At 36.9% G+C, this 24,846-nt stretch overlaps 1 protein-coding gene across 2 annotated transcripts; it reads right to left on the bottom strand.

The window, feature by feature from the left end:
* Positions 1 to 3,858: 3,858 nt before the first annotated feature.
* Positions 3,859 to 24,011, bottom strand: LOC109075719 (phosphoinositide 3-kinase regulatory subunit 5-like). Of its 2 annotated transcripts, none has more exons than XM_042758166.1 (18): positions 23,773 to 24,011; positions 17,280 to 17,390; positions 15,852 to 15,952; positions 15,571 to 15,639; positions 14,977 to 15,115; positions 14,556 to 14,625; positions 13,111 to 13,285; positions 12,473 to 12,641; positions 11,324 to 11,392; positions 10,230 to 11,089; positions 9,338 to 9,463; positions 8,963 to 9,094; positions 8,477 to 8,570; positions 7,867 to 7,943; positions 7,680 to 7,773; positions 7,298 to 7,380; positions 6,628 to 6,743; positions 3,859 to 5,494 (listed from the first exon to the last, which is right to left on the bottom strand). In XM_042758166.1, exons 2-18 carry the CDS (start codon positions 17,377 to 17,379, stop codon positions 5,347 to 5,349), a joined length of 2,622 nt encoding a protein of 873 aa, XP_042614100.1. In that variant the 5' UTR covers positions 17,380 to 17,390; positions 23,773 to 24,011; the 3' UTR covers positions 3,859 to 5,346. The 2 variants fall into 2 exon arrangements, with proteins under 2 accessions (XP_042614100.1, XP_042614099.1); XM_042758165.1 differs by lacking the exon at positions 23,773 to 24,011 and adding an exon at positions 18,365 to 18,499.
* Between the last annotated feature and the right edge of the window lie 835 nt (positions 24,012 to 24,846).

The following is a 24,846-nucleotide window of genomic DNA, read 5'->3' as shown; positions in this document are numbered from 1 at the left end:
GGCTGGCCATGGTCTTGCCGATCTTTGTAGCGTGCAGAGCGACTCGTCCATACTACGGAGGAGTTTGGCTTGAAATACTTGAAGGATGTGTGCAGCAACGAACCGGACTGTCTGGCTGCTGCATAAGCACTATTGGCGATAGCCGAGGTGGTCCTGCAGGGCTTAGATGGATGCGCTGCATGGCCCTTTAAGCCGAGGGCAGATGGTGGACACAGATGTGCGGCGATCGCTTCCTCCAGGGTGGGGAGTTTGGTGTGTTTGGTTTAGTCATTTGGTTAGAGGGTTGTGAGGTGTTGTGAGGTGGTGGGATTCACCCGTGCCGAGTAGGGGGCTCGCCACGTCTTGGTGAGCTCGTCATGGACGGCTGGCAAGAACGGGTCTGGGTGCTGGCAGGACGATTCATCCAATAAGCCATGGGCGGGCTCGTCCAGAGCTGACCACTCGAGGCCTAGATCCTCCAAGGGTTTTGCGAGGACACGGATTAGCTTGGGGGAGATGGGCTGCTTCGGGCTTCTCACCAGAATCACCCCATTCCTCCGTTTCTGATGCTGCCAAGGACACAGAGTCATTGGTGGTGATGTCATCGATGACGATGTCCTCCTCGGATGCGCCAAATGAGGCCAGCCCGCTCGCAATTGAAGAGGGGCGCTGGTCCTAATGTGCGAAGCACACCGGCGTGAGAGGACGTAGGGAGGGCGGGGCACGCAGGCGCTGAGCCAACGTGACACTGCCCGGGCCCGCTGGAAAAGATCCGCTGCCCTGCTGTTTTTTCCACTTAGGGGAGGAAAAATACGGGAGGGCCTGGCGGGGGGATCGCCATGATGGAACATCAATAACTCAAATACAGAGTTATTGTAGAAGTAATCCATTCCGATATTTATATATGAATAAATCTTAAATTATATGATAGCGAACATGTCTGTTCAAAAGAAAATATTGGTCTCCCAGACTAGCAATGGAGGACAAAAATTGAGAGAATATTAAATATATTTATTTGTGTTCCAAAAATTAGCAGAGTTTGTATGGGTCTGGAACAACATTGGGGAGAGTAAATTATGACCATTAAAATTTTTTGGTGAACTAACCCTTTGAAGGGCAGCCCTCCACGTACATGAAAATTTGTTAGGTATGTGAATGTCATGTCTGTTTTAATGTTTTGGGTAAGGAAGTAGCTTTCTGAAAGCAATATATTTATTCAAACAATATTACATGCCCTCACACTAGTGCTGCCATTATAGCATTCTAGAGCGCTGTGGTAGACAGAGACATTAAACAACCACACAAAGTGTTGAACTTATAAAACAGACTATTTACATATCCTTACAGATGTGAATACACCTCTTTCTGAAAATGCATAGAGTTTAATTAAATGTTTTCTTTTTTCAAATGTTTTCCTCTTTTTAGGCCACTGATGAAGAACAGGCGGTGACTGGGATGAATGCTGGTCAAAGAAGAGAATGTCCTTTTCCCTAAACTGATGCAACAGTGGTTTTAAAGGAGGACACTGCCCTGGATGATGTAGAAGATGTCACATGCTGTGCTGATGGGGCTTCTTCATGACTACATCAATTATGCTTAAGAGAACATGAAAATTGGCAGTTATGCATGATCTGTATTCATGGACCATGAAACAAACTGTAAGTGTATATTTTGTAAAAACAAATGTTAAATGCTTGTTCTGTGTTGTTTAGTAGAAATGGAGTTTACGCTCTGTCATTCATACACATGCTCACATTCTTTCACACACGCATGCGTCTGTTAAATGTTATAATATCAGTGTTAATGTTGTGGTTTATCTGTGTAGTCATGCCAGAATAGTTTGTAAAGAACTTAACTAATTGTACAATTATTGTATAATAGTGTTTTTGTATATTTTTATACAATATAGAAAATTTACCAAAAAAGTCAAATTTGATCTTAAAAGTTATATTCAACAAATGTTCAGTGCTTTAATTATAAACTCTGTAGCTGTTAATGCCATACTCTTCTGCATTTCTTCTTACATGCATGTTACTTTTTGACTGTTTTCTCTTGTTTTTAATAAATATTTACCTTTTGATAGTTATTCTTTGTGTGTAAAAGTGATTTTAAAATGAACAAGATTTGTAGGTTTAATGCCTAGCTTGTTTTGGGTTCATTTTAGCCTAGCAATGTAGTAATTTTAAACCATAAAAAAGCAACCCAGCATGCTGGGTTAAACATAATAACCCAACTTGTTGGGTTAAAATAACCCAGCTCTGGGTTAATCCCTTTTTGACCCAGCACTGGATTGCCAAAATAACCCAAATTGGGTTGTTTTCAACCCAGCAGTTTTAGACTGAACTACCAACTTGAACCGGAAGACTTGCAAGGCAAACTATTCATGTATGCTTTCTTGTACAGAACAAAGGCCACAGATATCTATATGTAGATAAAGCATCTGAATGTTCCAAACAACATATCAGAAGCCGTTTGTCTCTCATACTACAATACGATCAATGTATTCAGTGATGCGCAATCTGTGGGGGTTCTTTAATCAATAATATTTATAAGCACTTTAAATAATATCCTTCTTTTATTTACCATATGCATAATTATCTAACATTAATAATAATCCAAATCCTGTAAAAATCAGCTGCTATTGCAGATATAGATATTAATACATGTGAATAAGTGTGGTTGCAGGTGCACAGTGAACTTGCCCTCATTGACCTTTCCAGTATGGAGGATGGCAGCTCATAAAAGAAGCTGCTAAAGGGATATCTATGTATACGGTCAATACAGCTTAAGTTCAGCTTAAAGAGTTGTGTAAAGAGTTTTCACGTGACAAATGAACGAAAGAATGTTGCACATGAGTGGCCATGGTAGAAATTAAAGAATCACTGTCAAGAAAACTGTTTTATTTTTCCAATTAACCATTGATTGACTCTAATCCAGCATTTTGAAAGAAATGGTTGAATGAATTATTCAATGACTCATGATTCATAAATCCAATCACTTGCTGCCACCTATTGGCATTACAATGCAACTTGCAGAATGAGTCACTAAAGCATGGACTGAGAGTCTGTCTAGATCATTCTTTTTCATCCTTCTAACAGTAATGAGAGAATTTAAAGGTATAATGAGAACTGAGGAGACAATGTGTTTAATTGTTAGGAAAATAATATCATAATGCAACAAAATCTAATTTATCCTAAAATTAGCTTCAATTTCTTTAAGCAAAATCTTATGTCTTTTTTTTTTGGGTGGGGGGGGGGGGGGGGGTTGGACATGTTCTTGACAGGTTTTGTGACGTACCAATTTAGTACTCTTAATAAGAACAGACATGCTGACAACTACATGAGGGTGAGGAGGAAGACAGGCATCCAGAGCCAACTATTATAAATCATTTCAGAATCATTCTATTTTTATTTCTTATTGACAAAGAAACTATTTATCCAAGAAGAACTTGGACATAACTGACATAATCCAATTTTATATGCTCCTAACACATTCAAGCTTTTTCTCAATGGTTGTTTTTAATAGGCACAGTCATCTTGTGACATTTTTTACAATATTTGATAACATCTAGAACAGGCTAACAGCTCATAAATACCCTGAGCAAAACTGCCCTTCTCAAGGAACATTGTTTTAGCATACAGAGGTGTCATTGTTTAGTGATTAGCCTGACATTTGATCATGAGAATGCCTCTACAAACTGTAGATCTTCTCACTGAAGTGGAAAAAACAAAAGCATTTAAGGTTTATGATATATGCAATGATAGTCTCATTAAAAAATAACCTCCATAAAATGTTAAAATTAGTTGGTGACTAGGGCATACTGTTGACACTTGCCAAAAATATTATTGTTAGCCATTAAATAACCATATTCACACTGACTTATAAGTAGTAATTTCATTTGAAAGTGTTTTTATTTAATATATTTTTAATTTGACAGGTTACAATGTACACACAAAAAGCCACTGAATGCACTTTATTAATACAAGCCAGATGGAAAGTACCGCTTTAGTTCTCTGGGATCCCAGGAAATTAAAAAAAAATACATTTTGCATAACAGTGTACAGTACATTTCAGTAGCACTGGTCATACGTCTGTACCCACAACATTCTTTCCATCAAGTTGTCACAACAAAATGAAATGTAGTATTATCGCAAATAGAATGTATTTACAAAGTTTAACAAACAGACAAACATTATTTAAAAAACAATGTGCCCTGAGAAAGAGTAAAATCCTTCAACTTGCTCAAAATATATATATTTTTTAATAAAAACACATAAATATGTACATTATACTCCTCTGCTCCTTAATCTTGTTAAAATATGTACAATTCTTAAGTGTTTCAAAAACAATCAGAGGAGAAAATTATAGTTTCAACAGTAATTCTGATCATTCTAGAGGACAGATATAAACATGTTAAAAAGAAAAGAAAAGAAAAGAAAAGAAAAGAAAAGAAAAGAAAAGAAAAGAAAAGAAAAGATTCAGTTTGTTGCACTTGCAAACTGTGCCAGTATTATGGCATATTTACTGAATTGGGTTTTTCTCTGGCAGTAATGTAGGCGTTTATTCACCACTGTTCAGCCTCCAGCCACAATATAAACTCAACAACTGGTTTATAAGGACCTCTGCTGGCAAACAGACAAAACTACAATAAGAGGTATTAAAAGCAGACAGGTTTCAGACAGTTTTAAAGTCACAACACAGCAAAAATTCAACCTCAGAAAGGATATACAAATATATACAAAAAATAATCACTGAATACATTAGATTTTTAAGGACTAAAATCTGAGGCACCACTTTGTAAAGGAATATATATCCTGAGAATTTAAATTATAGCTAAATAAAATAATTCTGTCATATATACAAACATATTATTACATTGTCCACAGTGCTTATTTAAATGGTGGTTAATATGTGCATTAACGAGTATTCTGGTTCTAGTAAGAGATCCACGCTGGTTGTATAAAAGCCAGGACAAGCCCTGTTCCAAATCAATCCAGTAATAACATCCCTCTCAAAGTACCAAACCTTCAATTATGGATGACTCAGGTTTTGATTCATAACCTGATTTAGATGTTAGTCATAAGTCCACAAAAATTGTCTGAGCTTGTCCACTGAATTATAAACAGCAGAATGTACCTCAGGCTAAGCAACCAGTTATCCTCATCTCAGAAATTTGAAGCAAACAACGCCCACTTTACATACATATGATGCTCACAAACATAATAAAAGAGCACTTTAACACAAAAGTGTATCTTAGCTTTTTTTGTGAGTCAATATGCATAGTTGTAGCTTACAAGTGGAAGTGGAAAACTATGTAGATGGACGTCTATTAGGCTGGGGTCATAGGTTCAAGCATAGTCTCTGGTTTCAGGGCTGAGGTCCACTGAAAGTGGCAACAGGGAGACAAAGCAGAGAGCAGAAGGTTGGCTGCAGAGGCTGGCTCTGAGATGAGAACACCCTTCCTTTCGTCCAGTCAGTCGAACTATCTGGTTTATAGCAAACTGATACCTCACACCTGCAAAGAGAAAAAGTTTTCGGTTGTTCATGTCTGTATTCAGTGTAGTTTAACTGCCAATGGCAGATGCATTTAAAAAAAATTACCAGTTGTTGGCTACAGAACTGGTGTTTTTAGAAAAAAGATTTTCATTGTCTCAATAACAACTCTATGACGGAATTAACCTTTTTGGTTTTTCTTTGTGACAAACAGCAGCGGTCACTGAGTAACTTTCAGTCTCATTTACATCACAGGAAAGCATGAAGATGACATTTCATGATTTTGTTCCTCTTTTTTGTTTTGCAAGGAATATTCCACGTTAAAACAAAATTAAAAAGTACTTAAAAAAAAAAGTATTGTGTTCACAAAGGCTGTATTTATTTAATAGAAAATATAGTAAAAACAGCAACATTGTGAAATATTAAAATATAAAATAATGGTTTACTATTTTAATGGATTTTTAAATTGTCAATTAAAATGGCAAAGCTGAATTTTCAGCAGCCTTCAGTGTCACATGATCCTTCAGAAATCATTCTAATATGTTCATTTGGTGCTCAAGGAATGTTTCTTATCATCAAAGTTGAAAACAGTTGTGCTGCTTAATATTTTTGTGGAAACAGTGATATAAACTTTTTCAGAACATTTGAATAGAAAGTACAAAAGAAACAGCATTTATTTCAAATAGGTTTTTATAACAATGTGTTTTACAAAAAAAAAAATTACTGTCACTTTTGATCAATTTAATGCATCCTTGCTGAATAAATGTTAGATATATAAAATAATGAATACAATTAATCCTCCTATAATGAAAAATAATGAATTTATACTGGACAGCAGTGGTAAACAAAGTATACAACGTATTGATGTATTACTCCAGTAAAAGTAGTCATATTAAATTTTACTTAAGTAAAAGTACTCAGTTATTGTTTTGCGATTTCATATGTTCTTATCGCTCATCTGGTAGAGCACGGTGCTACCAATGCCAAGGTCATGGGTTCAATTGACACAGAACAGGTGTAAAAACCTGTCTGACTTGTATGTCTACCACTGTTAGGCTGGAAATAAATATATTTCCTTTTTAGTCAAATTTCAACATAAAAAGCCCCCCAAAAATATATATTAAAGGAAAAAAAAATGTATACAAAAACCTGTACCTGGTCACACTCTGTAAAATTTTCTTCTCATCTTGGTCCAGACAAACTGCGAAGGTGGTGTTGCAAGTTCCACTAACCTGAACCTTATCCACCTTTACCTGTGTGGTGGTCAGTTGCTGTAATACAAACGACAGTTTTAGAAGTTACTGAAAAATACTGCAACTTGAATCACCTACATAACTTTCATATTCAAAAACATTTGAGCTTAATCTATGCAAATTATATTAACATTGTTAACGTCTTTTAAATTGTTCTTGCAATGGGTCATGCATATTTCCGTAAGAAATTCAGGAATTTCTCTATTCTCCATTTATTTCAAACATCTGTTAAACAAATTTGTAACCAACAGTATATTTTCTTTTCAAACTAACAAAACAAGATGAAGTACAGTCAGTGTGTGGTCTAACTGAACCGAAGAGTAACCACTGACACTGTAAAAATGAAAGTAAGACTGACACCAAGGTGTAAAAACATGAGCCGTATCAAGTAAACTGGTACAGAAACGGGTAAATCAAACCAAAATGTTTGCTCTTGGTAAAAAATGTTGTTTGTCGACTGCTACACATTGCTGCAGAAACCACATGAGAGTAACTGTAGGTGTTTGCGCTAAGTTTGTGTCAGGCTGTTTAAACCGCATCTCAGTTTTCTCTCATACTTCCTTCCTGCTCACCTGATTGTAGCCTTTCTTTGATTTAGAGTTTTGTCTCTTCAGCACTTCTGTCATTGTCAAATGAAGGCACTCCATTTTAGAATCTAAAGAACAAGAAAAGATTTATTATTATATTTATTAATACCCATGTGATTATTGTTAGGCCTAAACATTGATAAGGTTCTTTTGTGTTGAGAAGGTTATTATTTATTCTTTTGAGCATGTGCAAATGTTTATGGTGTTAAGCCCTTGTTAGCCCAATGTTGAGTAAGTTGATTGTAATTTGAATGTCATCTTGTTATTTAAAAAAAAAAACATGCAATTTATTACATTTAAATTTAAACAGTTGACAGCCCTAATCCAAATGAGTTCTGTATATAATAAGATCAAAGTTATTTTCTACCTAGTTCCTCAAGATTCCTGCAGGCTTTTAGCAGGTTTATAGAGGTGCAGGACTTCTCTGTCCTCGTCTTCTGACTTCTGCCACTGATATGTATTTCATGTAAAGTCAAAAAATGAGAGGGGACAAATGAGTATTGCATGCTTGTGCCATTAATAATTCATCAATACACTAGAATAGCTCATCTTACTTGGTTGTAAGTAATTTCAAGTGATAAAGGAACAGCTTCACGGTCTCCATCAATGCCAAATCTCTTACTTGCAGCACCTGAAAAATAAGAACAAATTTGCTTTTTTTTTTTTTTTTTTTTTTTTTTTAGAAAAAGCGAGTCACCTTAACTACAACACAATATAGAACGGGATCTGAAATGTTCCTTCTTCCTTAAAAAAAAAAGATATATAAACATTTTTTAATAGTCTGAATTTAAAGCTGCTTCTGTCTAACTTCTGAGAATTTAAAATCTGCTACTATACACACACACACACACACACACACACACAGCGCTAAAACCAGCAGTGCATAAACTTACTTCCAAGTAACTCGCCAAAATAAAAGCTTGCTGATTTTAGGTTTGAAAAAAAAGGAAGTATATATAAAAAAGGAAATATTAGCATTTTATTTTTAAAGTTACTATTTTATTTTTAGGTGTACTATAAAATATTTGTATTTTTATTTAATACTCATTTTTTAATAGTTATAAAATAAAAAAAAGCGTACTAAGCAAACATTAGATGATGTGAAAAGACCCTTCAAAGACAAAACAAATTTGATCTGATTTGTTGGTGTTTGTCCGCACTCACCCATGGCCTTGATGGCTCTTGTACCAGCTGTGTGTCCGAGCTCCAGAGAGTGAATAAACACTTCAGTCCATCTCTCTCCTCCAGCTAGTGTCAACTAGAGCCAAGAGTAAGATTTTAACTTTTGTGAAACCACTGGATTGCATCATGGCAGTTACAAAACAACGCAGAAAAGATGAATGAAACACTGTGGAATCATTAGTTAACACCAAGCAGCATTTAAAAATGTGTGTAGATTTCACAAAAAAATAATTTAGCCTGTCTTAAATAATTTTGCAGTGAAACTAACAAATCTGATTGAAAGTACACTTTTTTTTAAACAGAATCCACAGCACATTGGAGAAAGGAACCCCACATATTGCCTGACACGCTGTAAGAAATAATATATTTATAACTCAAAAGTCTATCTAACTTTTATGGAACAGTTTTAAAGTCTATGACTGAAACTGCCACAGATTTAGGAAATGGCACGTTTTATTTTTGATTCACCTCTGCTTGATAGAGCTGAATGAGGGCAGGGCGGGCGGCATGACGACAGTAATAGAGCACCAGGTCAGCAAATATCGGTAAACGCCCCTCACCAGCACCTTCAGACAAGTCCGACTCAATCTTGGATGTTTGCTGTTATGGACAGAACATTTGAAATGAATATATTTTTCATCTGTAATTTGATAAGGAATTTTTTTTTTTTTTTGTGGCCATGGTGATAATCAAAACAATTCAAAAAACACTTTCACACATGCAAGTTCCTCATATGTGTGGTTTTATGGAATCAAAAGATTTACTGTTCTTCTTACTGATTGTTTTGATATGTATGCACTCTCTGTTCATGTGAATGAGTCTGTGTGGATATGAAAGTATCACCTGGCACACCACATTAACCGGCAGCTCCAGCAGGCTCAGAGTGTTACGCGCATACCAGGGATCCAGCATTCCCAGGAGATTGGCTATATCATTAGTGCTGTCCTCCGCCCCATTCACACTGAGATCCTGTTGACAAATTATTAGCTGTCATTTCAGTAAAATTCTGTGTACAGAATGGGTATTAGCACTTTAGAGAAGAGGCACTTTAGCTGCGGTGTGTATGCAGCCTGTATGTACAAATGGATCAGATTTTTGTAGACAGTCATAATCCAGTTTTGATGCGAAAACTAAACATATGTGTACAGCCGAAGACATAATCCAAGTATACCCCATTTTTGTGTGTAAATACAGACAGGCAACACATACGCACTAGAAAATGTCATCTTTTTCCACAGTCTGCACTATTTCTCTCCAACAGTTATGAATGATAAAAAGGATAATATTGCTTAACCGCTTCACATAAGCGCTCATCAGTGTGGGAGTTTACTGGTGTTGGCACCTTGTGAACTAACTACTTAAATGCAAACAAATTACCAATTAAAGGGCCGAGCAGAATGTAGAGATTATGTACAATTAGAAAAATTGAGCGAGGCATGTATAGTGCTGGTGATGACATTTATGTCACAGGCAATATAGCAGCGATCTCCAACACTGCTCCTGGAGAGCTACTGTCCTACAGATTTCAGCTCCAATCCCAATCAAACACACCTGAACCAGCTAATCAAGCTGTTCAGGGCTACTTGACAATTACAGACAGGTGTGTTGGAGCAGGGTTGGAACTGAAGTCTGCAGGACAGTAGCTCTCCAGGAGCAGGGTTGGAGATCCCTGCAATAGAGCATACCAGCAAAACCTGAAGTATACTTTAGGTTCAAGTGTTGTGATTTCACTCACAGTGCTAGAGACGGCTGGTTTCAGTGGACTCACTGACAGCTGCAGAGAAGAACCAGAGTTCCTTGTGGAGAAATTGGCTGGAGTTGTATCCCTCCTCACAGGCACAAAGAAAAACTTCATCCTGAAAGCCTTGGTCAGGTGTGGACATTCTCCTTCTCTTTTTCTTAGGTTGCCATAGGCACGGGCAACTCTCCCTGCCACATGATCTGCACCAAACACCACCACTCTGAGCATTGTGGCCCCTGGTGGCCCTTCCACATCGTCAGTACTCAGAATGGGTCTTCTCCTATAGCAAACATACTGCAGCTGTGACAGTGGGGGCGCCGGAAACCCTAACTCAGAGCTCCGCAGTCGCACTTGCTGTGGCAGGGAATTGGATCTCTTAGACCGGACAGCTATCACTAATTCTTTAGCCTCAGGGCTGCCCAGGCTTTTAGCTCGACATAGAGAGTTGCCGCGAGGTTTGAAGAGTCGTGAGAGGCGCTTGGAAAGTCGTGCACTTGTTTTAGACTTGGGCACAGACGCTGTGCTCAGACTGTCCTCCTCTGCGTCCTCACAGAAGTCACTGTCAGTGCCTGAAGCTTGAGATGAGGATGAGAGTGTGGAGAGGGGAGAGCATTCAGAGGAAGCGACTGACAGAGTGGAGAACATGGAGTCTTTGGAGGCCGTGGAAAGTGAGGAGACAGTGGAAAAGGTTGAGGCCCGATAGTCAGTGCAACCGTTTAATATAAACCCTTCCTCCAAGTCATCATATTCATCATCTTCCACATCAACATTGTCAACATCATCCTCCTCCATACCCTCAGATGTTTGAGATAAGGTCAATTCAGACTCCACGTCTAGAAGGTCGTTTAGAACATCTAGCAAAAAACAAAAAAACAAAAAAAAAACAAGATGGAAAATCATGACTCAGACAGTAATTATTAGCTGGAGGATTAACTTCCAACTCATGAAAGCCCCTAATGACATTTTAAACTAAATCAAAGTGACTGAAAAGCAATCTTCAAATGTTTATAATGCCAAAATAGCAAAAAAAATGTTTGAATAAGCCCATGGCAGAAAAAAATGGCACTGGGATGGATTCAGAGTCTTACCAAAATTATCCTTGTCCCAGTGGAAGGTGTAGCACTTGGCTGCTGGGAGGCCGAGCGTCTGAAGAACCCCTAATGGCAAAAACACAACAAAGTCTTTCTCATTAATCACTAGCCCACTCCAAACCCAACACACCAATGTTTCCCAAGTGGAAAAATCATGCCTTTAGCTTTATTGCTTCATGTTGGCCATCCATCTTGGTTAAGTTTTTAGGACTTGGTGCCAGGTAATATGTACTTCTGCTGCCCAGACAAACAGTGTAGTATATCACCATGCAACAACCATGAAACTCTATAAAATGTAGACCACCAATTCACATGGCCAAAGTGGTTGTTGACACCTAAATATTTCAAAGCCATTGGCTTTAATGGGTTTATAACAGCTTTCATTCTTCTGGGAAACATGGCTACAGGGATTTGATCCCTTTTAGTCAACAGAATATAAGTGAGGTCTGGTGATTGGTGATGGAGCCTGGTTTATACCTGAGGTTTCAATTAATTTCACAGGTGGTCAATGAACTTGAGCATTGTTCAGGCCAGTCAAGCTCTTCCCCATCAGAATCTGTAAATTGTTTCAATATGGACCTTGCTTTGTGAACATGCCCTATTCTACTAAAAAATGTCAGCCATATAGTCTATAATGCTGCATATCACTGATTGCTTGTGAACAGTAATTGACGGTATACTGTAGTAATTATTAATTTTACTATAAGAATCATTATAGTACTGATGGTAAGTGGTTCACAACATTTTTGTCTCCATGAAGCTCCGTTTGTCCAAGACAAAATTTGAAGGCCCTATCTAATCTGATATGTACCTCTGATACTCCTGTTAAAATATATAAAAATAAAGTCAAAAATATAATGCTTAATGTTTAATCTTGTACAGATATTTTTTAAGCATTTCAATCATGATTATGTTAATTGGAGCCCCCTGGAAGTTTGCTAATGCCACCTAGTGTGCCCTATCCCTTGGTTGAGAACCACTGATTTAGAAAGTGAAATGGAATTTTAAATTTTTTTTAAGTTTTCATTATACTATTTTTTTTAAATTAGTATTAGGTTGGACACAAATCTAGTAACAATTCAAAGCACATTTCTCTGCTTCTTTAGGGTTTGTGACGTGGGTTATAAGTAGGAAGTGAGACTGTACCATCTGAAGTCTTGCCGTTGGAGGCTGGTATGCCAAGTTTTTCTCGCAGCGCCTCCAGACCAACCTTGACATGTTCTCGAGCTTTAGCTATATCCGTCATGGCTGCTGCAGACTCTAGAAGGTCACTCGCTGAGGACAGGATCTGTGCCAACTCATCATCACTAAGGCACTAAAAAGGAACCAACTTAGTCATGTATTGTAACCTCTTATGCTGTTGCAAGTCATTCAGAGTCAGTATTCCATGAATGTTTAGCTGTGTTTCAAATGAAGCTACCCCTGATTCCAAGTAATCTCAAATAATTATAATAAATACAATTATTATAAGTAATACAATAATTACAAATAAAAGCAAAATTATTATAGCAAGCACAATCCCGTCATTACTCCCACTCAATCAGTCTATTTCTTCCCCATTAGCCACTCATCAACCCACATATGAGTCATTTTGGTCTCATATTCCGTTATCGTCCCCCTCCCACCAATCAGATCACACACTTCCTGACACCCACAAAGTGATACAACCACACATCCACACATACTCAGTCTGACGCACATACGCTCTGTATCAAGTCAAGTTTTTTGGAGCACATTAAAGCAGGAAACATCATCTCATTGTGCTGTGGAACATTGTGGTGTACCTGTAGAGCACTGCTGATGGTCTGTAGTGGGTATTTAGTTCCGAGCACTGCCTGGTAGCTGTGTTTAATGAGTGTAATGCTACTCTCTCTCTGTGAGACCTCCGCTCCACTGAGCTGCTCCGCCACAGACAGGAACTCAGCAGGCACCTCAGCCGGGTTCATCAACAACACCGTACTGCAACAGAGAAAACATCAGAAAACGTCACTGTAGTGCAGCAAAAACACAGATAAAACATATTACTTGTGTCCACAGAAGAAATTTACATGTGTTATTTTCTAGTGTATTTCATTTTAGTATAACATCAACAGGTTAAGTTTAAGAATTTTTTTTCTTAGAAATTTTTTTTTGTATACAAAAAATGAGGCATGCTCATATTAAGGGACAGATGTTATGTCTGAAATTTGCAAGTTATTCTGAACACATTAATTAGCCTGTATGGATGTCTTTGGTTAGGGTTAAAGCTAAACTTGGCTGAGACTGGACCTCCAGGACTGGAGCTGAAAATCCCAGACTACCATTTAATAGTTTGGGGTCAATGAGTTTAAAAAGAATGCTCACCAATGCAAAAAGACAGCAACATTGTAATATTTTGAGATATTATTAGAATTTAAAATAACCATTTTATATAATAACATTTAATTTATTCCTGTGATGGCAAAGCTGAATTTTGAATTACTCAGTGTCACATGATCCTTCAGAAATCATTCTATTATGCTCATTTGGTGCTCAAGAAACATTTGTTATTATTATTTCTTATTTACACCTATTATTAATATTAATATAATTAATTTTTAACTATTGTGCAAAATGAAACAATTCCTTATAAATTAAACATTAATTAGTTAATTAAACGCTACGCTAAAGTAGGGCTGTGCGATATATCGAACGATATGATCATGCGCATCTAGTCAGTAAAGCCGGTTCCATGATTAGCGCTAAATTGCCATCACCTGCTTTCAAATGGAGCGGCATTTAATAGACAGAGCCGTAGATCACTGACAAGCTACGCAATATCACGTTCATTATCGAGGATGAATCGCCTTCAATAATGAATGCGATATTGCGTAGCTTGTCAGTGATTTACGGCTCTGTCTATTAAATGCCGCTCCATTTGAAAGCAGGTGATGGCGATTTAGCGGTAATCATGGAACCAGATTTACTGACGAAATGCGTGCGACAATCGCATGCGATATATCGCCCAGCCCTAGGCTAAAGATTGTATTAATACGACAAATAAATTACAAACAATTTTATTTGCAATAAATTTGACCGGACCCAACCTTTGATGCTAAAGTTTCACACAGAGAAGTAATCTTACAATAAGACAAATTCTGAATATCCAAGGACTGACACAGTAAGCGAGAGGTGAAGACTGCGACCACAAAGGGCTGAGCAATAACTGACAAGACAGGATTTCCTCCTGCTTTTGTGAAAACACACTCACATGATCTTAGAACGCTGACTGGAGGGGGCAAGGCCTTGTTCCTCTCTTACCAGTCTGTGGTAAGAAATCCCTGATACAAGCAAATGCACAGAAGAACATTATTTCATCAGATTGCAACATTATGTAACAAAACAAAATCTTAGTGAAAGCACTGAAGTTAGAGTGGAAGTTAAGTAATCCTTAAGGTACTACTCGTGCTCTTAAAACTGATAAACAAGTGTAGCTAATATTTTGAAAAACAGCTGCAAAGCTTCTTGAAACCAATGAGAAGAAGTATGCCACTGTACTTTTCTGTTTAATACTATGAATTAGTAGACTGGGACTAAGGTTAACAAGCTGCTCTTTATTAAGGTGCTAAGCTGCATAATGGTGACTGATAAAAGTTTATCTTCTGTTTATTGTTGTGAATGTGCTACTGTACCTGGAGCTCTAAGCTCTTGATGTAAAGTGGAGAGCAGGTTACGACACACACTACAGTAGGGTTCAGGCCATGCTAGAAAGTCATGAAACACTTCACAAGCTTCTGTCAGAATCTCTCCGTCAGATGGACAAAGAGGCATCTGCAAAGAGAAAACAGACACATTTGTGATTTCATTAACATTAGATTCTGGGTGAAGGAGATAAGGCTCAAACTGAGAGGCTAAAAGCAATTTTGTGGGGTCTAAAAGTCCACTAGTGAAATTTTTTTTTCTTCATTTTTCTAATGGAATACTAATGTATGCTTTACAAATTTAAATGAAAATCTGAAAATGTACATGGATTTCTAAAATATACTACAAAATAAAGCTGTAGATTGCAAATATTCTTTAAAAAATAATTTTAGATTTATTATTTGTGAGAATTATCACTGAAAAGCATTCAATATTTGCTAATAGGTGCACGCAAATAGTAAATACTGTTTCCCTGTCTTCGACATTAGCTCAGTAAAATTAGATTAATAATTATTAGTTTCTGATTATCAAGGCTTTGGTAAAATTGTTCTTGAATAATCAATCCAGCGTCCATGGAAATTTACCTGCAGAAGTGTGGACTCAAACATGAGAGCCAAGGGGGCCACAAGCTCATACCGACACTCCTGCTGAACCTAAAACAGCAGAGAAGGATATACAGCTATACAACTTAATTGAATTATGTACAACAGCATCGATTGGATGCAATCTAGTCTGTTATAGCCTGCAGAGCCCACAAGGGGGCAGAGTGAGCTCAACACGGAGGACATTGTTCACAAAAGTATCACTTCTAAGCTGCGGGTATAGCATTCTGTTTAGTTAGCGGTATGTCTATGTGCGTACTCACCTCTCTGGCTTTTCTGAGAATTTGCTGCAGCAGAATGAGAAAATTTTCTGGGTCCCTCTTAACCAGCTCTTCTAGACTCCAGCGGTTCATACACCAGCCAGCTGCACAAACATGCATAAACATACAAGCATGAGAACCCTAATTGCGAAACCGGGACAAATGTGCGTGCCTTATACCTCAAATAAACATGATATCTAGTAAACAAGTCCCCTATGCTATGCATGTAACCACTGCACAACCCCAATAACACCAAATGAGTCAAGCACACATTAAGGGCGGGAATTAATCTGAGCACACACATCAAACAGGAATGGGCTGCTTAATTACACGATAGCTTGAGTATTCCCCTGAAATCCCCGATGTGTAGATGTCAAAGGGTTCGCTGCTTTAAACCGTGATGTGCAGTTATGGTTAGAATTCTGAGAAAAAACATACTGTCGTGTACGATTTAAAAGCAGATCACACTGGTTAGGTGACAGAACTGTGTGTAACCTCAAAACTACACAAATTTAGAATGACGCTGAGCTGGATATTTAAGGCAACTGCAGCTTTCCTACTAAAAAGATCTGCAGTGGTCGATGATAACTGCTTTGCTCGAAGGACATCTTAACTTCCTGCCCAATTGAAGTTAGCAAACAATACATTTCCTTTTGAACGCTCTTTGAAAATAACACCTTCTCTCTGAATCTATCAACAGTGTTACACTCTGTACACAAACAACATTCTAATATTCATCAGTGTGTAATCTTTTGTTTGTCAGTTCCCTGGTTCATAAAAATAACCAAAGCAAATACACAAGTATAGTGATAACGATTCTATATATGACCTTTCCATAACAGAGAAGTATAAAAAAAATTCATACAATTAAATGCTACAATCAGATGTGGGTGGGCTGATGTAAACACATGCCCACACGGCTGGCATTTTCACCCACCAAGTCACAGAATTACATGGGCCAATGACGAATTTATGGTATCACGTTCCCGATAAAGAAAGGGAATTTTTTTGTTTAAAGCCTAATGCTGAATTTGTGCATATGTACTGTTTGTATTCATGTTTTAAGAGACTTTGACCTTGCAACACAGTCATGAGGGTCTGCAGGAATCCTCTCTTTAATAGTATTTCCTGTTTTGTGCTATTTCTGCAATTTGTTATTATTGTGCATGAATAAATTAAGTGTTATGTCACTGACTCATAAGTGTATTATGCATATATAATTATTTGTGTGAATTTACACTGATAAGCCCATTTAAGAGGCACAATTCCCTGTCTGCAACATAAGGTCAATTGATAACCAATGAGAAAAATGATAAAGGAAAAACACACACATACAAATTGTACAAAACATAAGTAAAAAATTGAAATGAAAAACAGCGATGCCAAACAAAAGCGTCCTATCAGCGGCAGAGGGTCAGTGGGTGTCCTTACCGTTCCAGGATTGTGACAGGCTTTCTGATGGCCGGAGTCCATCCAGGCATCTCTCCAGAGCGTGCTGGATCCGGTCCTCTGTGCACGAGGTGTGCTGCATCTTGATTGTAACTGTAAAACAAAAGAACTGAAGTCATATAAAGGAAGCTGTGAAATTCTAGCTTTTTCTAAAACAGTGAAAAGAAAAAAAAGATACCAATACACAATGCCTCCTTCACATGATCTGTAAATATGATACTAAAGAAGTATTACATAAGATGATGAAACCGCTTGTTTCTATTTAAATTCCAATCAGTCAAGAAAAATGTTAGCCTGTGTTACTATGTGGGGTTTCAGTCAGCCTCTATCCAATAACACAGTTGGTGTAACCTGAATGAAGTACCAGCATGTGTCAATAAAATTCCAGGTTTGGTTATCTACATAGACAAACAAATGCTCGTCTCCCTTCAGGGAAGTAAACATACAGGATCCTTTGCATGTCTGTAAATGATATTGAGGTTTAGGAAAATGTTCTACCTAGTGTCCGAGAATTTCAAGTGAACTGTCTGGTTAAGGGATTATTAAGGGGATGCCACAGCTGCCAACTGTTTGTTTTTCTTCCTGATAACATTTAAAGTTCCTGATAGAATCATTAAAAATATTAAGCCACTTTTAGGGTCCGTTCACACAACACGCAATTTTGCATTGCGCTGCTTTTCCATTGGTTTTCTGTGTAAACAACTTTAGCGCGTCGTTTTTGGTCATTATACTTCCTTATCTCTCCAGTTAATGAAAAAAAAATTGTAATGCAGTTTGTAGACCACTTGTTAATTTTTTCCCTTTAAATTAAGGTCTTTAGGTCATTATATCAGTAAATTAACCTGAATGTAATGTACGTGTGGCTCATATTATGTTGTTAGTCTCAAAACTTCCCCAATGTCAAAACAAAAATCCCCCAAACCATGAAACAAACATCCAGAGATATTAAGTCTGAGTCAGTAAACCCAAAACTCAAACCACCAATATTATAGATGATACACTAAAGTAAAACGTTTTGCTTCACTTAGCTTCTTGTAAACAACACATATACAAAACTCATCACTCACCAAACATCACGTTGCATCAACACGCTGAGCGCGCGTCCCATTGAGCGTCATGCGTCATCAAGCGGATTTGCATAAACTGAGAAGTGCACAGCACACATAGCCAACGATTTGTTGCTTGTCTATACTTGTGATACAAACTATTTTAATAGGGAATTTATAAGTCCATGTACATTTCATTATGAAACAAGCAACGCCATGTTACCATCTCAATTCACCGTGTTTGATTATTTGTTTGTGATTTAAAAATTGTTTTGTGAGTTGATGAATTGATTTTAGCTTTTCGGGAAAAAAATAAATAAATAATTAAATTACTATAATAATATTTATATATAATAATAACATTTCAATTTAAGGTTCAATAACTCCATATAGTCAGATAATCATATATGGCATATCTTTCATTTTTTCAATGAAAAAAAAAAAAAAGCAGAACAGTGTTGGAAATATTAAGCTTATTTCTTATCTGATGTCAGAGGCTTACTAACTAATAAATCTAGGTTTGTCCATGTAGCTCCTAATTCAATCATTATGCAACAACAACTTTTTTCCTCTTTTTTTATTTTTATTATACTGTGGTCACTAAGGGGGATTTGCTGGTGTTAACTCGAGAAAAATCAAGAGTAGCCTATATAGCCTAAAAACCCCACATGTTGGTCTGTCAGTCATTAAGCAAGTTAAACTTAAGAAAACTCAAACTGCCAAATATAGCAAGTTACCAAAAATGAAACCTAAAGCAGTAATAATAATGGCCTCACTCTGATTTACTGTAAGGTTATCCTTAAACAAAGTGTTATGCTGGTCACTTGTTTTAAGCACAACAATAGCAAGCAAAGTAGGGGGAACAGCCTGATATTAGCCTTAATGACTTTATGGAGCTCTGTTGTAGCCTTTCCAGGTTGCCTGGAAGGAACTAATTCATCACTGATCTTGTGATTGCTGTTTCCATTATAAAGGCGAACAAAACTTTGTTTGAATTTGATTGATATTATATTGAGTAAACTAATTTAATAGAAAGTGGCATCTGGTGGCAACAGGTGCCAGGTGCAAATGAAATTACAACCCAGAAGTGAAATGTTGACTCTTTATTTGTAGCTTAACTTTGTTTTAAATCATTTATATTTGTACTCAGAGACAGTGATAGTAATTTAATTCCTCTAATTTCTAAGTTAACCTTACTGTGTAACAACTCCCCATGCAACCATCCTCGGTCTAACCCACTGAAATTCAGTTTTGGTTTATAAAAAGAGAGAGAGAGAGAGAGAGAGAAAATTACCTTGTGATCTTCTCACATATTTGTATGAACTTTTACTCAGTCTTGACTTAGACTCCACTAAAATGGTCTCAACACAAAACTTGAATATATACGTATTTATGGATTGAGAAGGTGGGATTGCATTTTTGACTCTTTATTAAGGCCCTTATTTAAAAACATGACTTCAACATATTTTCTCCTAGATCAGTGGGTCTCATCTTTTTTTTTTTTTTTTTTTACTCAAAAAAACCCCATTTTCACAATATTCCTGACAATATAGATTAAGATATTATGACAAAGCTACTTATTTTCAAACTTTTTATTAACAGAAAATGGGAGCATTGATATTAAAATATTCAACAATGTGGACAGTTCAAAAAAATGTTTTCAATAAAAACAGTTACAGTGGGGTAAAAGAAATATGGTTTCTTTTCGTTTTCAACATTTTATAATATTTAATATATTAATAATTAATTAAATAATTAAAATATTTTAATCATCCTGTGAAAATTTGCTTAGGCCCCTGGTTTAAAGTCACTGTTCTACATCAATTCTGCATCAATGGTCTGATTAGTGGCAAAATATAAGATTAAACTGCAAACAAAGTGACCAGCAGCTGTCAGTCAGTCAGTCAGTCAGATGCCTGTAGCCTTTTGTTCATTTTGCAACCTCTGAAAATGTGGAAGTGACCTTGTTGACACGTAAAAGGATGTGTTCACATCCTCTTATGTGAGAGGATGATTTCATCTGGGCAACACAAACACAATCCCAGCAAACTTCCTATGTGAAGCAAAGACGCATTTGAGGTGCACAGACTATGAACAAAATCAGTAAAATGCAAACAGGGCCTTTGAAGTACATTATCCTGAGTCAGCAATGCTGCATTCAAAATTTGTATCACACTTTTTTATTCTAAAAAAATAGCATTACATTATCACAATGCCACACACAGTATTCATCTTCAGACTTCCAACACTGGACACTAAATTCCATATGTAAGATCAGACCTATAAAAACCTCAGATCCTAACAGCATGTCTGATGAGAAGCTCCCTTCATCTCAGCTGATTCAAGTTCACACTGCGACCTGGCATGAAGGTTCATCTCAGCTCCTTCTCCTGAACATATTTCCAACAGCCCTGTACAGGAAGGTTGCTCCCGAGCTTTACTGAGGAAACAGGTGTTGCTCCATTGTTGTGGTGCGATCAGCCGCTATGATAGACTCCCACACCGTGAGGGGGTCGAAGCTTATTGTGTGGAGTCTCTGATTGATGGGGACCAATATCCCCCATGTGCCTTCTCCTGTGAGCCCAGAGTCTTCTCATCCACATCCCTCCCTCCCATAACAATAACTCCCCCTGCCGTGATCATTTTAGGAAATAACAGCAGTCGAACAATGGTGACAGCATTCAATGGTAAGTGCTTCCTTTTTATATGTTGCCGCCGACAAAGTGGCCCAGTTAAGCAGATACAGTAGGATACAGGGGATCTATCAGAGCAATATTTACCCGAACCAGGATGCTGATTTTCTCCCGTCTAGGCGGAAATGAGGAACTCTATTCTTTCCTTTTAACCTCTATTGGTACCTGTGGGAACTATACACTCACCTCAATTTCAGCTTATGTTGTGTAAAATAGAACTGAAAGGTACTGTGTTCTATAACCCAAAGAAACAAGCAACTCTGTTAAGCATGCATGCATAAAAAAAAATCATGCATGAACAACAATTAAGGACTTTTAATTACTGGTTAATTAGTGGACAAAATTTGTAAATGAAAAAAAAATTTTTAGTAATAAAAAAATCTGCTTCATGCTATAATAGCCATTATTAACCCCCCCCCCCCTTTTTTAAATACAACAATTATTTTTTTGTACAGGATGATGGTGAAAAACAACTTTAGAAAGATCGCAGAAAATTTCAGTTTCAGTCTGAGTACTCTTTTATTCTTATGGCCGTTCTGTTTATCAAGTGAAAGTGTGGATATCCCTATATTGTGAAATTTACAAGTGCCCATGTAAAGATGTAATGCTGTACATATTTTGAATGTCTGAATGTTGCTGTTCTGAAACCAGTGAGTTTAAAACAAAATTTCTGTGTTCTGAGTTCATTTCATCATCAATAACTGATATGATGCTACCAAAAGCATGTCAAGTATTTGTTTCTATGCTATATTTAGCATGTAAATAAGTGTGTCATTGGAATATAAATATGTAGAATAAATAAAGCACATTCTATATTTGGAAAGGAACACAACTTGTGCATGCCAGGTGCGATGAGCTCACAGGTAAAAAACAGTGGGGAATATGAATTTGATAGAAAAGATATGAACCCTGCTGTCATACAAACAGGAAGAGGTTTAACACAAAACAGCTTTAATGTGCCTTCCATGTCAGTCACAACCAACGCCTGTGTCTGATTACAAAGGAGCCACTTTCACTGCAAATTATGACTCAAACCTAACGAGTTCTGAACAAAGATGAGCTGGGTGACAAAAACATGTGTTATAACAGCCATTAACACCAGTGTCATGTAAGAGTTTGTATGTATATGTATAAAATCATTGTGCCCGAATATGGCTTTTGGGAATCTACTAGCACTACTTAGGAAATGCACTGAAATACATTATTATAACTTTCCTACAGTTTAAGCACAGATATGCTTTGTCCAGTGACATTTTATGGGCTCATCACAGTGTTTAAAAGCAATGATGCACACACTGATGAACATCACCACTGGAACTTTCATCCAGTTTCATTTCCAGTCTCTAGTTGCACAATCTTCCAGCAGATTTTAGATAAACTGGAATTCAAACTTAGCCAATGAACTGTCATTAAGTGAGAAAACCTATTATTTCACTCAGCTGAAAGTTTGTAACAAGCATTTACAACTTACAGTTGCATCAATTTTGTGATGTTGCTTGCTTGCTTATTTATTTATTGACTGACTGATTGTATTACATTGTGTTGTATTGTGCTGAGATATTCATAAGTGTGTAAAATCTATTTAATCTTTCTGCTAAAATGAACCAATCCTACTATCTCATGTTTTTAACTAAGCAGTAACATAATTATTGCTCTCCCTTAAGTTGCTAACAGACAAGCACATGAATGCCTAAAAATGTTTTACTTCCTTATTTATGTATTATTAGAGTTTCTGTCGGATGTTGTTTGTGCATGAAAAGGAGAAGTATCTCTCTACTTAAAAGCTGTTCTATCATACTTGCTCCTGACAACTATACACTGAAGGCCACTTCTTGCAGAGTGACTATGAACTTGAACTATGAACTGTTGTATGTTATGGTGGAAATGAAACCAAATATATCATTTGAATATTATAGATAGTATTAAAAAGAAAACTAATTTGCAAGTAAAATGTATCTGCATATATAAGATCTTTGCATATAGAGGCTTATACTCCATCTTTATTTGGATATATGTGTCTATTGCATCAAATATTATGAACATCAGCTCTATTTGTGGGATTGATTGTATTTTGCAACCAAGCAGTTAGCATCTGCAGACTTCATGTTTATATGTTCTTGTATGTATGAAGAAAAAAAATTCTGTCATGCTAAGTCCCCATTATTTTAAGGGACCTTCTGTGAGAACTAGAGCGGCTGCTATAAGTCTGCTGCTTGAATGTGATAAGATCTCTGACTTAGCCACTGTTTTTACATGTGACCATTCACCACAGAGGAAGAGTTTCATTAAAGTTTACTGTATAAAATTCTAAATTGCTTAAGTAATAGAACCATGTAAAATAACAATACCAATGCTGTCAAATAACTGTGTATTTCAAAGATTAATATCATTCAACAGATCATAGATTCAGAACCACTATATCTTACACACCTCACTGCACAAAATCTGTGAATAGTAAAGTCTCCACCCGACATCCTCAGCTATGAACACCATCTGTCTTAAAACTTGATTTAAAGGGTCATGGAGCGTTGGGAATCTTCATATGTGAAGATGTGAGCTGGAGGAAGCAAAAAGTTTCTGATTCTGGCTAAAGCAAATCACGAGCTTGCTTCAATCCACCTGCACATCAAGTCCACAGACTTGGCCTTGTAATTCTGAGTTTAATTCTTTAACTAGGCTAGATGAGCTCAGATTAAAACGAACATGATACAGGAATACACCACAAGCAACACTTACCTGGAGTTCTTATCCTCTTCCCATGATTTCTTTGCCTCTTATCAATGTGTGGGCTGAGATGGAACCGATGTCCTTGCAGTGTAATCCTGCGCTTAAGATGAATAGAGGTGGAAATGTAACCACATCCTTCAGCATCAAGTTATATCAGCCTACATAGACTCTGAACAACAACAGCAACAACAGGAGTAGTCTTCAGCACGCCTGCCGTGCTTTGGTGCGACTAAACAGGAACTCGGAGAGAGAAGGTGCAGAAGAACTCAAAGAGGAAGGCATGGGCTACATGTGTTCATGAGTGGGAGGAGGTTTAACTTACACACGCAGGCTTTATTCTTTGACAGACATCTTAGCTGACATGAACGGCAAGTTGGTCTTAGAAATGACGTTTTTTTGAAATTACTGAACATGTAGATATGTTCACAAGAGTATCCACATTCCATTATCAAAAACATTTTTTTTTTTTTTTACTTTAAAAAGTTAACTAAGGTCGTTGTTAAGTACACACCATTTATTGTGTTGTTTTATTGTTTGATATTGTTCTTAAGCTATTAAAATAATAAAATGATGTTGCTTTTAGACTATTAGATCTCTAGTCTAACTGCAGACTCAGCCTTTTTACTCAGCATAAGATCAACTCTTAACTTCCCCAAAATTTGCATTTTTGTACGAAAGAGTGTCTTTCTGTCTGTGTCACCATCTGTCTCTCCCTTTCTCAAAACTCAAACATGTTAGTCAGCTTAACTGTTATATAGCCTTCACGATGAGTGGAACTCATTGAATGGTTCTAAAGAAGGAACTTATCTGTGCTTCCAATCAGAGAGATCAGGTCAGCGCAGGACAGGAAGCATAGAATAGGCTATATATATGTAATGGTAACTCCACAATAGCAAAGATGTGACAGGGGTTTATATAGTTTATAGTTGACATGGTTTGGATGAGCTTGGCTTAGTGGAAATGAAATACTGCCATCTAGTGGTCCAGCTGCGTTAGGTTGCAATGGATTAGAATTGTATGAATAATAACCTATTAAAACAATGTGGTAGACTATCAATACCAGTAACACAATTTGAATATGCC

The sequence above is a fragment of the Cyprinus carpio genome, chromosome A6 (genome assembly GCF_018340385.1).
Source record: "Cyprinus carpio isolate SPL01 chromosome A6, ASM1834038v1, whole genome shotgun sequence".
Taxonomy (NCBI): Eukaryota; Metazoa; Chordata; class Actinopteri; order Cypriniformes; family Cyprinidae; genus Cyprinus; species Cyprinus carpio.
Note: the sequence above shows the minus strand (reverse complement) of the source record. Positions and strands in the feature narration are given on the sequence as shown.

Coding starts and splice junctions, on each gene's coding strand:
- LOC109075719 (XM_042758165.1), bottom strand. Junction 9,464..10,229: donor AACCAGCCGTCTCTAGCACT/GTGAGTGAAATC, acceptor ATTTGTCAACAG/GATCTCAGTGTGAATGGGGC. Junction 5,495..6,627: donor ATTTTACAGAGTGTGACCAG/GTACAGGTTTTT, acceptor TTCTCTTTGCAG/GTGTGAGGTATCAGTTTGCT.